Here is a 14,792-nt window from a genome sequence, read left to right as displayed (position 1 = left end):
TCTGACAGGGCTGTGTAAATGTAGAAGTGATCTGGGAGGAGGACCAAAGGCCCTTTGACTGAAGAGGGGAGGAGTCCCAGCTGGTTGGGACCTCCACAGAGAACATCTGCTCCCTCAGACCTCCTGATCCAGATGGAATGTTGATTGAAGTCATCTAACCCTCTCATATCTCTCCATCATGTGTTTCTATGTTTCCAGGACACGCCATGGAGAAACCCTCAAAGGATCCTCTGACTTTATCTCCAGGTTGTAAAATGGAAGATGAGGACATCACAGCAGATTGTGCGGGAGAAGAGACAATGAGCTCAGCTATGGATGGTGGACGTCACAGTGTGGATAGAGCATGGAATCCCTTTGACTCTGAGCAACCTCGTCCTGTGGGGGATGGTGCCGGAATTCAGGGGGAGAAGACATTTTCCTGTCCTGAGTGCGGGGAAAGTTTTAGCTCTGAATCGACTCTTTGTGTTCATCTGCGTTCTCACACCGGTGACAAGTCTTTTTACTGTTATGAGTGTGGGAAATGTTGTTTTAGTAAATCAGACCTGGTCGCACATTACAGATCTCACATGGGGGAGATGCCGTATTCCTGCACCGAGTGCGGGAAAGGTTTTTCTTTTAAGCGCAATCTTACCAAACATCAGAGATCGCACATGGACGAGAAACCATGTTCCTCCTCTGATTCTGGTAAATGTTTTGAAGCAAAGACCTCTCTTAACACACATAAGGGATTACTCACAGGCAAGAAGCCATATTCCTGCCCCGAGTGTGGGAAAGCTTATTCAAATTATGGTGCTCTTGCCAATCATCGGCGATCGCACACGGACGAGAAACCATGTTCCTCCTCTGATTCTGGTAAACGTTTTGAAGCAAAGACTTCTCTTAACACACACAAGGGATTACTCACAGGCAAGAAGCCATATTCCTGCCCCGAGTGTGGAAAAGAATATTCAAATTATGGTTCTCTTGCCAATCATCAGAGATTGCACACGGGGGAGAAGCTATACTCCTGCTCCGAGTGCGGAAGCAGTTTTCCAAGAAAGTGCAGTCTTACCAAACATCAGAGATCACACATGGGGGAGAAGCCATACTCCTGCTCCGAGTGTGGAACACGTTTTAAGAGAAAGGACGGTCTTACCACACATCAGAGATTGGAAACGTGCAAGAAACCATATTCCTGCTCTGAATGTGGTAAATGGTTTCAAGGAAGGACCTCTCTTAACACACATAAGGAATCACACACATATAAGAAGACATTTTTCTGCTTCAAGTGTGGCAAAGGTTTTCCAAATGAGGAGGATCTTGCCTTTCATCAGAGATCGCACACGGGTGAAAAATCATATTCCTGCCCTGAGTGTGGGAAAAGTTTTACAACTTGGGCCTCTCTTAACACACATACGAGAATACACACAGGGGAGAAGCCATATTGCTGCTCTGAGTGCGGGAAATGTTTTAGAGTAAGCTCCTCTCTTAAAAAACACATAAGAGTACACACAGGGGAGAAGCCATATTCCTGCTTCAAGTGTGGGGAAGGTTTTTCTTACAGTCATCAATGTTTGCACACGAGAGAAGCTATATGCCTACAATGAATGTGGGAAGTGATTTCACAGGAAAACAGTCTTTCCGGTCATTTGAGATCACACATCGGTGAGAAGCCATATTCCTGCCCTGAGTGTGGGAAAGTTTTTCATGGAAGGGCACTTTTTACAAACATCTGAGACTGCACCAGGGGGAGAAGCCATATTCCTGCTCCGAGTGACGGACAAGTTTTACACAAAAGCGCAGTCTTACCAAACATCAGAGATCGCGCACGTGCAAGAAACCATATTCCTGCTCCGAGTGTGGTAAATGGTTTACAGGAAGGACCTCTCGTAAGACACATCAGAGATTACACACAGGCGACAAGCCAAACTCCTGATCCTAGTGCGGGAAATGTTTTTAATGGAACGCCGATCACATTGAACATCAGATAAGACACACGTAGGTAAAGCTGTTTTCTTGATGGTGCACTACAGGACACAGGCAGATCCAGAGACGACTATATGCAGATATTATCAGGTGATTTCACACTGTGAGGTTCCTCATGTAACCCCTCCCCCTTCAGTAAATTCTCTTTTTTTGCTTGTGTCCTCAGGTGATGGACGTTTCCTCTCTACTTTTAGAGATGCGCGTAGTTTAGTGACCATTTACCTCATTGGTTCTTCTGGCTGTGTCAAGCCATGGCAGATACTTCGGAGTTTCCAGATCAGTGCACCACGGCTGTTGCTTTGTGGATCATATCTGGACCTTGCTGGCCTGAAGAAGGAGGGCCAACCTCTAATAGTTTTCAGGACACTTGATTCTGCATTTGGTGCCCACATTGGCACTTGGTGCAATGCATTGTGGTTAGCTGCAGGGTTCTTTACAAGTCCAGGGCAGTGACCTATGGGCATGGTGTTACCCAGTCCCTCAAGACTTCCTCCTGGAGGAGGGGGTGGGCTCTATCGAAGAGAGCCAAGACGAGGCCACGGACCACTATGATTACTTCGGGGACCCTCGTTCAACCCATTGAATGTGGTTTTGTATCTAATTGGGGGCCCCTTGCTATGGTAGAGTGAAAGTGCAAGGGTACTTTGACAATAGTGTATGTTCTGATATACCCAGGGAGGTCGCACCTGATAGTCTATCTGATAGCCTTCAGCTGGATTCACTTCACTCTTCTAATGCTTCTGTCGCCCCATCTTGGGTCCCTCATGCCTCAACCGGGAGGAGTTTGTGACCTCTTACTTGTTTTATGGGCCAGCTGTCGGCCCTTATTGGAGAGGCGAGTCACAAGGAATGCAAGTGTAGCCCTCTGCCCCGTCGCCTCTAGATTTCCTGTCTGATGCATTCATTGCGGCCTCCTTTCCAAGGGATGAGGAAGAGGAGGGTGGGGCTGTTGCCATCCTGGTATGGGCAGAAAGAAAACGTTCTAGCCTTGTCTGCATTTCACATTCCGAAATGTAAAAATTTGCAGGCGGACTTCCTCAACAGGCAGGCGGTAGACTCAGAAAAATGATCTCTCCACCCAGAAGTGTTTCATGAGATTTGTTGTTGTGGGACACTCCGGACGTGGACCTCCTGGCCTCCAGACTGAACAAGGTGGGCAGGTTTGTGTGCTGGTCCAGGGATCTTTGAGCATTAGCGGTGGATGTTCTGGTGACTCTGTGGGATCCGTGATCCATGCCATTCCCGCATTGAAGATCCTTCCCACTCTGCTTCACAGGAAAAGGTTAGAAGGTATCCTGGTGGCTCCAAACTGTACAAGAAGAGTGTGGCATGTAAATATTCTCAGCCTGTTGGTGGATTATCCATGACCTCTTCTAGACCACAAAGATCTTCTGTCTAAGGGTTTTGTTTTCCATCCTGATTCTTGGCCACTGGCTTTGACGGCTTGGCTGTGGAACCCATGGTCCTGAGGGACAGGGGTCTGTAGTACTCTGTCATTCCCACCCTCTTACAGGCCAAGAAGTCCACTTCTCGCAAGGTGTATCGTAGTACCCGGAAAGTCTATTTTGCTTGGTGTAAGAGACATCATTTCCATCCTCACTCTTACTCCGTGGGTTGGGTTCTGGCTTACCTCCAATCTGGTTTGGATCAGCAGCTGTCCCTGAGTATGATCTAAGGACAGACTTAGGATAATTTCTTCCAAAGGCTCTGGCTTCACACTCTCTGGTTAAAGGAGAACTATGAGATGAGTGATTTCCACTCACCTCATAGTTCTAGCCGACCTGTGACAATGAGACTGTCACAGGTCGGCTCAGTAGAACGAGAGGTGAGCGAACACATACCGGGTCCAGAGCTGGCTGGAGGAACGGACGGGGAAGGGGGCGGGTACAGCTGGCTCCACCTCTAGATAGGCAGAGCCAGCTGTCACTCACGCAGCTGGGCGGATCTCAATGTCGGGATCCGCTCCGGCTGCGGCGTCTCAGTATACCGCGAGCTGTAGCTCCCTATATACTGAGCTTAGGGTGACGGGAGGACGCTAGTTTGTGTCCTCCCGTTACCCTGAGGAGAACTATGGGGAAAAACACTGACCCCATAGTTCTCCTTTAAAGCCTTTGTTCGGGGGGTTGACCACCTGGCTCCTCCTCGATGCTCCTAACTGTTGCCACGGGAGGTACTTTTGGTCCTTCTTTGCCTTCAGCAGGTCCCCTTTAAGCCTATTCAGAATATTTCTCTGACAGGTTACACCTGCAATTTGATTTTTCTTGTAGCCATGACCTCTGTAGGAAGGTTTCGAGGTTGGTGGGGCTTCCATGTAAGGCTCCGTTTCTTGTGTTACACAAGGATATGGAAGTTCTCAGACCTGGCAATCTGTTCTACCTAAGCTGGTGTCCTCCTTCCATTCTAATGTGGACATTGTTCTTCCTTCCTTTTGTCTGCCTCTGAAGCATACTAAGGAGGCGGCTCTCCATGGTTTGGATGTGGTTAGGGCTCCCCGGGTCTATCTCTCAGTCTGATTCTTTATCCTCCCCAAAGGACCTCACAGTGGGCTCCCTGCCTCTTGTTTCAATATTTCTAGGGGGGGATCAGACAGCTCATTGTGCATGCCTACTCTCTCTAGGGTAGGACTCCATTTTTGCCTGTAGTGCACGTGTCTCAAAGTACCGGCCCGTGGACCAATTGCGGGAGCCGGTACTATGTGGCCCGCAGCCAGCTCACAAGTCAGGTACGCGGTCACGGATTCTGAGGAAGGGGGCGTGACCCCGGAAACGCGTTTGTGCGGGCACACAGGACTGTCTGTGCAGCTCTCATCCATCTTTCACCGTTCCTTGGCTTTTGAAAGCTCATTTTGTTCTACTCTTGTGAGTATGTTTTTAACTTTTGCCATCTTCCATTAAAAACTATTTACACCAGGGTAGGCGCCCCTTGTTTTTGTTTCCTTCTTACATGACGGGACTGACCATGTGACTGCAGTAGTGATCAGTCTGCGCCGGCAGCTTCATGGACTCTGGAGAGCCCCCTGCTGGAGGAAAGTGGAAGATATGACGTCTTCAGACGGAACATTTCACATTTCCCTGATAAAGATACAAATATATGAAGACATTTTTATGATTGTGAAACAAATGAAGATGAAATGTTTCTATTCTTCTTCTCATGATATTCATTGTATGGTGATTGATAAAAGTTCTCTTCACATTTGTATCATTAAATCTTCTTTTCTTTCCCTTTTATTCCTTCTGCTGACTCTACAAGTTCTTCTCATACGGGAGGTTTTACTTTTTATTGTTAGAATCTCAGGTGGGCTGTCCAGGGTCTTTGTGGGGGTCCCAAGTGGGCCATGCGGGGTCTATGGTGGGCTGTGCTGGGTCTGTGGTGGGCTCTTCAAGGTCTCAGGTGGGCTGTGCAGGATCTATGGTGAGCTGTGTGTGGTCTGCAGGGTCTCAGGTTGGCTGTGCAGGATCTATACTACGCTCTGTGGGGTCTGTGGTGTGCTATGTGGGCTCTGCGGGGTCTCAGGTGGGCTGTGCAGGGTCTATGTGTGGTCTATAGTGGGGTCTGCAAGGTCTCAGTTTGGATGTGAAGAATCTATACTATGCTCTGTGCGGTCTGTGGTGTGCTATGTGGGCTCTGCAGGGTCTCAGGTGAGCTGTGCAGGGTCTATGTGTGGTCTATAGTGGGGTCTGCAAGGTCTCAGGTTGGCTGTGAAGAATCTATACTATGCTCTGTGGGGTCTGTGGTGTGCTATGTGGGGTCTGTGGTGGGCTCTGCAGGGTCTCAATTGGGCTGTGTGTGGTCTATAGTGGGGTCTGCAAGGTCTCAGGTTGGCTGTGCAGAATCTATACTATGCCCTGTGGGGTCTGTGGTGGACTATGTGGGATCTGTGGCGGGCCCTGTGGGGTTATTGGTGGGCTCTGCAGGGTCTCGGGTGGGTTGTGCAGGGTCTGTGGTGGGCTGTGCAGGGTGTGTGGTGGGCTCTGGGGGGGGTCTCAGGTGGGTACATGGTGGGCTCTGCAGGGTCAGCCCACAAGAGATCATTTACAGCCCACCTGAGCCCCACCACCTGCAGTCTGCCAAGTAACTGCTCTACTTGGCAACCACACATACCCATATCCCTACCTAGCAGTTCCGCTGGCTGACACACACTGACACCAATCTGCACTCACACAATACAATTTCATTCGGAGTGACAATGGACTTACACGGAGCATACAGACACTGTTACCCCAACACAACCATCTCTCCAGGAGGAGGAATTCTTAGCTTAGGACACATAAGCCACTTATTTATATCAATGTATTATCCTCAGGTCCCTAAGTGCAGAAGAAATATCTTCAAAAGTGGAGATGACACAATAAATAAATCTATAAAAGGACGCACAGAAATGTGGCAATGACATAAAAAGGTAGAAAGAAACAAAAATAGTCTTTACCGGTTCTGGGCAGTATGGTCCGTCCCGCTGGCGGGGGCACACCGAAGTTCCAGCAATCTGCCTTGTTAAGAAAAAAGCTCCAAAGGCTTCATGTATAAAAGTTCCACCCGGCACTGGAATCCCGAGATGGCGCTGACGAGTATAGGAATTCTATAGTTGTCACCACCATCTAGGGTCACTTGTGCCATTCCACCAGGCATGACAGGGTAAGGCATAGTCATCTTTTCCCAACCATGAACAGCTGATTACAGCAACTGACCCCTTCTCAACTTCTCATTTCCCCAAATAAAAGACCAAGCAGGATTGGATAGAAAATGGCTGTATCAGCCGTTTATTACAAAATCTCATAAAGTATTATTGTTACTTAAACATGACATATGACAATATACAACAACTGTATCCCTATACGTAATTTGGCCTGAGGTCTGTGAAGGCACCACTTACTCAGCTACAGTAGATCTCTGCTTACCCCTGAAAACCACTGGCCCCCTAACCGCAACACACCGACTCAGGGACAGCCTAGGAAGTAACAGCAGAGACCTACCTACACATAGTTCTTCGACCTCTCTCTGCTGAACCCGCCAGAGAACAACCAGGACCACGCACCACAGACGAGTCCAACCGTATTCCTACGTGCCGACACCTGCCTTCACGAGACCTAGGCAACACGGACAAAGGAAACACGACAAACAGTAATAAAATTGGAAAAGTACAAACTTAAAACAAGGGAGGGAGGGCGGGAATAGTACTAACCGTGTGCCAGCTCCAGACTGACTGGACCACCCTCCGCCCACTCAGACCACCCCAGATGCTCCTCCCGGATGACTTGACCCGGCCAATCGATGGTAAGTGACCATAACCCTACCCCCACCCCAAAAGCTCCTCGGAACAGGAAAAGATCATTAAGGGGCAAATATGACCGGGACACAAATCAGAATGGTGAAATGATCTATTGCTGGAATGATATCACACTCCCCATGCTCATAGATCACCGAGGATGTGTTAGAAACCTAAAAGAACCCCATGGGGACTTCTCTCAGATCATCTCCCTCATTCTCAGGGCTTTGTGGGGTGTTATAAGTATGGAAGGGGGTCACGTGTCTGCCCATTGCCAAAGCCCGGCCTTGGCAGCTGAGTGGACTAGCTGGGTCTAGGCTTGACTGATGACCATCGGGGACACTCGGCAACAATGACAAGGCCGTGTTCACTCTACGAGACGTTTCTTCGAGGCTGCAGTTCTTGTGATCTCCACAAGGTGGTGACCTCACCTATACCAACAGGAAGTCTCTATGGTGAACAGACAGGAAGTCTTTATGGTGAACAGAGTACTGATGTCACATACAGACAGGAAGTTCTGGGTGAGAGTTGAATTAGGTGACCATATGAAGGAAACATTGCTGGAACTTGCAGCAGAGAAGGTAATAAGATATTATTATATAGTTATACCCGTCATGTCTGTCCTTGTCCTCCATAGTAATTAGGATGTGACTCTAGCAGATGCTGCTACACACATATATAGTGTGGATTTGTATATATTAAAGGAGAACTATGGGGTTAAGGCTTTTCCCCATAGTTCTCCTTAGGGTAACGGGAGGACACAAACTAGCGTTCTCCCGTCACCCTAAACTCAGTATATAGGGAGCTACAGCTCGCGGTATACTGAGACGCCGCAGCTGAAGCGGATCCCGACAATTCTGTCTGGATCCGCCCAGCTGCGTGAGTGACAGCTGGCTCTACCTATCTAGAGGCAGAGCCAGCTGTACCCGCCCCCTTCCCCGTCCGTTCCGCCAGTCAGCGCTGGCGGGGAGGGGGGAATCCAGCCCCTTCCCTGTCACGGCAGAGAGCCGTGACAGGATCGAGAGGTGAGCGAACGCCGGTATGTGTTCGCTCACCTCCCGATCTACTGAGCCGACCTGTGACAGTCTCATTGTCACAGGTCGGCTAGAACTATGAGGTGAGTGAAAAGCACCTCCCCCCCCCTCATAGTTCTCCTTTAACCACTTCTGGGTCAGAATAATTTCTTCATTTTGTAGAAGTGTCACACTTTCACTTTACCAGTCTCATGCTTTGGGGATGAAAATCAGATTCGAGTTGCTGTGAAATTTGACCCCATTTTGGAAGATTAAAATTTTGGTTGAATTTACACTTGATGAATTTTGGGGCTCACCCATAGTGCCCTGCGCAGCCTTTGTTCCTGCTCATCAGCCAATGATGGCGGAAGAGGTGGATAACCCCGCCCCCTCACTATAAGCAAGGGTGGAAGTTCATCCGTAGTGTCAGTGTGTCTGGTGATGGTGAGCGGAGAGCAAGAGCTCCTTCATAAGGACACATCAGGGATTCAGGTCCCAATCACACCATAGCATAGCAGGAATGTGTGTTGCAGTGACATGCATTTGTGTCCCATGTTTGGCACACATCCCCAAATGTCGGAAACTAGTGAGTGTAGCAAATTGTGCAACATGCATTCTGTTTCTCTGCGTGGAGGAAAATGGAGAGTTTTCTGAGCTGTGTTTGGGGTGCCATTATGTAGAAATGGCTCCGCAAGTGCGTTCCACGCTTGGTGCATGTTTTCCAGAAAGCGCATCAAAGGGTGCAAACCTTTGTGTGGATGTGACGCACGTTTCCGTTACACTATGGTGTGAATGAGGACTTAGTTTGGTGTGTCGCAGTGGTGGCTCCATCTTCCTCCTCCCAGGACAGAGGAGACACTATTCAGCCAGCATTGCCGATGTCCCCTCCTCCTCCAGAACCCGGGACTGTTGGTGGGTATGGACTGGGCCTGTTGGTTCTTCATACAAACACGTCTGTCTCCAGTCACAGGACAGGAAAAGAAGACATTTTTCTGATATGAAATAATGAGAATGATTTTGGGGCTCCGACTTCTGCTGGACAAAGCGGGCCGAGTACCCCGTGATGAGGACACACGAGTCCCCGCTGAACCTGCCAGAAAAAAGCCTTTTCTTTCCTGAGATGAGTCAGATAATAGTAGATTGGGGGGCTGAGAATTGTAAAAGAGGATAACAAATAATTCCTCATCCAAAGTCCGCGCTGCCGTAGTATACTGATGATGATGTCCCTGAGAACCGGGCCGGTCCCGTCACACCACGTTCAGCTTTAAGTCCCTCCCCTGCTGTATTAGTAAAGGTCCCCACAGCTGACAATAGCTCCTCTAGTCCCCCCCAAAGGACAAAGGTGACCATCAGACAATTAGAGAAAGATTCTATTTATCGTTCCTTGTCTGCAGATCTACAACTAAGAAATATAGATCAGAGACAAAATGGGAAGTGTCATGTCTGATCAGGCCGGGAGGAGGAAATATAACAGGTTTGTAGGGGGCAAGAAACCCAACAAACACTGAGTGACCCCCATCTACATGGGGCAATTCCCACTGGGGGGGCAGCCCACCTATTACCCCCCTATATCCCCATCCTAATATTATACAACCAGATAATTCTCCTCTTTCCGTCCACAGAGATCACATGACCACACCGGTGAAGATGGAGGAGGAGCGGAGTCACATGACTGAGAGGATACTAAACCTCACCCTGGAGATCATCTACCTGCTGAGCGGAGAGGTGAGGATTCTGGGAGGTCACATGACATCGCTCTTATCTCTATTCATATAACACAGACCTGACCGGAGAGGTGAGGAGGATTCTGGGAGGTCACATGACTTCACTCTTATCTCTATTAACAAAACACAGACCCGAGGGGTGAGGAGGATCCCGGGAGGTTGGGTTTATGGGGAAACCCCATAATGCTTTGCATGACCTGTGACCTCTGGTCTGTTGTAGAATTCTGGTCAGTAACGGGGCTTGGAGAATGTGGCGGCCCCATCTCTATAACAGCCGGCTCTCCCAGCATCCTCCTCTCAGTGTGTGTTGGGGTTGGTGATGGAGAGACGGTCTGTGCTCCATGTGCAGTGCTAGTAGTGTCATATCACAGAGTTATACAGAACTACATATTGTCACTCCGACATTCCAGTGCATTGCAGTGTGGTGGGCTGCAGAGACTACAGTGTACCCCCCTCCCCTCCCCCGTACTGACTGTGCTGCTCAGTGGTATCAGTGCTCCAATACTGTGATTTGCATTGCTGTGTGACTGTGTACCGTCCATTACAGTCACTGTGACTACACCGGTCTAAAAAAAACCCCAAAAAGCTAAAATTGGGTTTTGGGATTTATTGGATTAGGATTGTTTTTTGCGGTTTCAGGGTTCTATTTTATTTTGATGGGTCTTTTTAGTTTTATTCTTTTTGGGGTCAGCAGTGTGAACTTTTTTTTTTTTTTTATCGAATATAACTTTATTCAATATAGGAGGCATACAAATCAAGGAAATAGGTAACATAAAAAGAAGCAAAAGGTAATACAGCTTTTCCAAAGGCCCCCCCAGAGAAATGATCATGATCCAAACGTAATGCAATAAGAACAATCAGCCCTCAAGAAGCAAAGTAGTACTACAGAATAAACCGTTGTGATACCATTAGGCAATCCACCAGGTCTGTGCACCCCCAGGCTTTTCCTCAGAAAAGCCGTTACTATAAGCTGAGTGATCAGTCGTTTTGGGCACATAGGTCATCAGACAGCACTGTGCCGAGATGGCTGAACTCAGCGCCTTTGGGAAAACACTCACCACCAAACAAGGTCTTGCAAAGCAGATTTCTGAACACAATAGACTCAGAGTAGAAGTTGTGGAGCATCGTGGAGAAGCATGAAGAACACAGGTCTCTTAGGCTCAGCCAGAGAAGGGATCGTAGAGCTAATCCTGGAACCCCGTGTCACGTGTGGGCACACTGCCATCCTCTGGGAGGATAGTGAAACACATTCTTCTGTGACTGGAAAACATCCTCCATGTACCGAAACTGACCGGCAATGAACGTGAGACAGATTTACCGAACGCTCACCACACACATCACAATCTGATTGTACAATCTCCTCTACATCCACCACCAACTATTCAGCACAAGGGCCTGACTGGGTACAGACTGATGGGATAGATCAGGGAGGGTCTTGTATCACACTGTCTGGGCAAATCCAAAGTCGTTGAGACAAAGCAAGGAGAGAATGACTTAGGGTTGCCACCTGTCCAGGATTCACCCGGACAGTCCGGGTTTTGAATGCTGTGTCGAGGTTTCATAGCAGCAGAAACCCGGACACAAGATATCGCAGAGAGGAGCAACCAAAATTGAGATAGGGGCTACTGGCTTCCCACTGAAAATAGTCTCAACTGTGATATTTGCATATAAATGGGTGGCGTTATTTGCAAATGAATAAACCACGACTCATTTCCCCGAAAAATGTCAGCGCGCCGCTAGAGTGTTCGGGTTTCGCGTGGAAAAAAAGGTGGCAACCCTAGAATGACGACATAACCCGACAATTGTTACAACCTCTGACCGTCTGTATACTGGACAGGAGAACAAACCGTGACATCACAGCACCGGCTACAACAAAGGAAAACACAATGATAAGAAGTCACAGGGTACCAGCATGGAAGGGAAGCACCAGAGACATGAGGGTAAAGGGAAGGGGTGGCTGAAGGCTGACTGACAGACTACACCTTACAAAGGGAGGATAATGACACAGAGAGGGAATGACCCAGAGCAATACATTCCCGGCCCTCAGACCTCAGCTCACTCCTTTCTTGTGATGAGGTGAGGGTCCAGTTGGAGAGAGGCCCCTCCTCCGACGCTCAGGCTATCAGGCCAGGATAGCAGCATGAGATCCGCTGCCCGCCCCGCTCACTGTGACAGGAACACTGGCGCTGTGGGTGTCTGATGGAGAATTTGGCTTCCTTGGCCTTCCCTGGTAGCTCCTCCCCCTCCGACCTGCGTTCCTTCACTTCAGGTCTGCGGTCCTACACCCCGGGTCCCTGACTAGTCCTAGTGGCAGCCCGGTCCCAGTGGTGATGCGACACTCAGGCACTTCTGGTCTGGCCTCACAATACTCTGCTCGGCAGTCCCTTGGAGAGTGATGAGAACGCAGACAAAGATCTCCACCACGCAGCACTGCAATGCTCAGATCCTTCCTAGTCACAGATGACAGTCCTAATGCTGCTCCTAAAAGTCCCGCTACAAATCGCAGACCGCCTGCAGGTAAATGAAGAGGAGTTTTCATGGTTGACCTCGGGTATAGGCCCCAATGCTGTACACAGGGTGAGGCTGACACATCAGGAATGAGAGGCGCAGGGGCCACAGATGACATGAAAGAGGCGGCTGTAGTCAGGAATAGTTACAAATGTCTGAGCCGGTCCACCTACCAGGAGAATCCGCCCTTTGAAGTCACGCTGAAGTAAATGATCCATTCCGGGCTGTGAGCAGGTGAAAAGATCCAAAAGGGAGACTGAAGATGATCCAGAGGTGAGTCCAGCTGGCAGTGCTGAGGTAACTGCTGACCCCGCCCACTGACAGGAGTGACTATAGAGGGGAAAGGTTACTCTCATTGGTCAGATGTTTTTCTGCCAAAACTCTGTCACCAATCCTGTGTTCAGCTGAACTGAAGGTCTGTCAAGATACTGAGGTAACTGCTGACCCCGCCCACTGACAGGAGTGACTATAGAGGGGAAAGGTTACTCTCATTGGTCAGCTGTTTTCCCACCAAAACTCTGTCACCAATCCTGTGCTCAGCTGACTGAATGTCTGTCCAGCAACTGAGGTAAATCTTCCTAGCAACAGCAGGCAGCATGTAACCTGAAAGAAAGAACCAGCAAAGCCGCCCCAGAGAGACAGGTACATGACAGTCACCACACACCTCTATTGAATATAATTAGTTTTAAAAAAAATACATGGGTGATAGGGGCCACAATCCCACGGGGCCACTTTTCTTATTTTGCTTTTGTGGCCTTAACATTTGCTCGAGTACTTGTACTTGTGAAAATGCCCCAGAACTAAAGGCCGATACTGGCCCTTTACATTTTTAAACGAGCGACTGCCTGAGGTCCCGCACTTCTGGTGACCTTAGGCAGCCTGCTGAATACCTTCTGGCTGCTTTCTTTGACAGCACCGGTCCAGCCCCACGTCTCCTCCTCCTCCTTTCCGGAACCCGCAGAGACTGACACATCCCTGGAGCCTGGCATCTACCAGTCCATCCCTGGAGAGCCCGTCACCAGGGATAATGACACTGAACAGGCTTCCAGGAGTGTGTTTCACCCCTCCCAAACACTGGGAGTTGTACCTGGGTGGGGAAAGCTGGTAGAGGACACTGTTGCCTTCAGTGACATCAAGAACTCCACTGTTGTGAAATGTGTGGGTGGGGGTGGACTCTTTCATGCTGCTGTGCCTATGCAAGGACTGCAGGATTTGGGCCATCAAAGCGAGGGACCATTACTGGCTGGCCACCCTTTGGTATCAACATCACTTCAAATACCAGAGCTCATCCTTCCATCACGGAGAAGGCAGAAAATACGCCATCTGTATGAGGTGCTTCAGCAGAACCTCTGAATGGCTTTTCCAGAGAGTGTCAGGATTCCTTTCCATGGCCCATGTGCCTCAGAATCTCATGGTGGTGAATGGAGTAGCAGTGATGGCCACCTAGGTGAGGCTTTCAGGTCCTTTTTTCTCAATACATCGTCCAGGCCAGCTGCTGGCAGCATATGACCCATCTGATCAAAGATTATATGGGATCAGGGGTGGATGTGGACACCTTGGCAACGGGCTACCCATTTGACTACTGAGTGTCGAGGCTAGACCAGTGGTCCGAGCTTGCCCAGTATGCAATTGAATTGCTCGCCTGCTCTGTAGCTAGTTTGCTTAAGTTCCACCATCACTAGTCACATGATGTCACTCTTTTCCCTATTGATACAACACAGACCTGACCGGATAGGTGAGGAGGATTCTGGGAGGTCACATGACATTGCTCTTATCTCTGTTAATAAAACGCAGACCTGACCGGAGAGGTGAGGAGGATTCTGGGAGGTCACATGACATTGCTCTTATCTCTATTAATAAAACACAGACCTGACCGGAGAGGTGAGGAGGATTCTGGGATTCTAACATGATATTCCTATTGGTTTCTCCATCCAGAGTTTACATCTCCTGAAGTCAGGGAATCATGTGACAATCACAGTGCCTCCATGTGACTCCATAAAACCTGAGAGACCCAACATGGAGAAGATTCTAGAAGTCACCAAGAAGATGATGGAGCTGCTGACAGGAGAGGTGAGCGGTGCCGGGAATTCTGTTTATCAGTCTTGTTGGGATGAAAAGTAACAAAGACTGAAACACTTCTCTTTCCAGGAGAACATACTCCTCCAAGCTCCCTCCAGTGCTGCTCATCACCAGAAGCCTAGGCCTGGGGTCACTTGTTCTGTGGTACAAGTGTGAACTTTGATGCTTCTGTTCATCAGACATCACATGACCCAGTGCCTAGGCTTGTGGTTGGGTGAAGAGCGTGCTCCTCCCAGTCCC

The 14,792-nt window shown here is 49.1% G+C and overlaps 1 protein-coding gene across 1 annotated transcript; it reads left to right on the top strand.

The window, feature by feature from the left end:
• Window positions 1–9,870: 9,870 nt before the first annotated feature.
• Window positions 9,871–14,594, top strand: LOC108802387 (gastrula zinc finger protein XlCGF53.1-like). Its single transcript, XM_018574249.1, has 2 exons — window positions 9,871–9,966; window positions 14,409–14,594. The coding sequence occupies exons 1-2, from the start codon at window positions 9,871–9,873 to the stop codon at window positions 14,592–14,594; spliced, it is 282 nt and encodes a 93-aa protein (XP_018429751.1).
• The last annotated feature ends 198 nt before the right edge of the window (window positions 14,595–14,792 follow it).

The sequence above is a fragment of the Nanorana parkeri genome, unplaced genomic scaffold (genome assembly GCF_000935625.1).
Source record: "Nanorana parkeri isolate BGI_ZX_2015 unplaced genomic scaffold, ASM93562v1 scaffold2835, whole genome shotgun sequence".
Lineage (NCBI taxonomy): Eukaryota > Metazoa > Chordata > Amphibia > Anura > Dicroglossidae > Nanorana > Nanorana parkeri.
The sequence above is the reverse complement of the archived record's forward strand: the minus strand, read 5'-3'. Positions and strand labels throughout refer to the sequence as shown.

Coding starts and splice junctions, on each gene's coding strand:
- LOC108802387 (XM_018574249.1), top strand. CDS start 9,871: ATGACCACACCGGTGAAGATGGAGGAGGAGCGGAGTCACATGACTGAG. Junction 9,967..14,408: donor TCTACCTGCTGAGCGGAGAG/GTGAGGATTCTG, acceptor TTCTCCATCCAG/AGTTTACATCTCCTGAAGTC.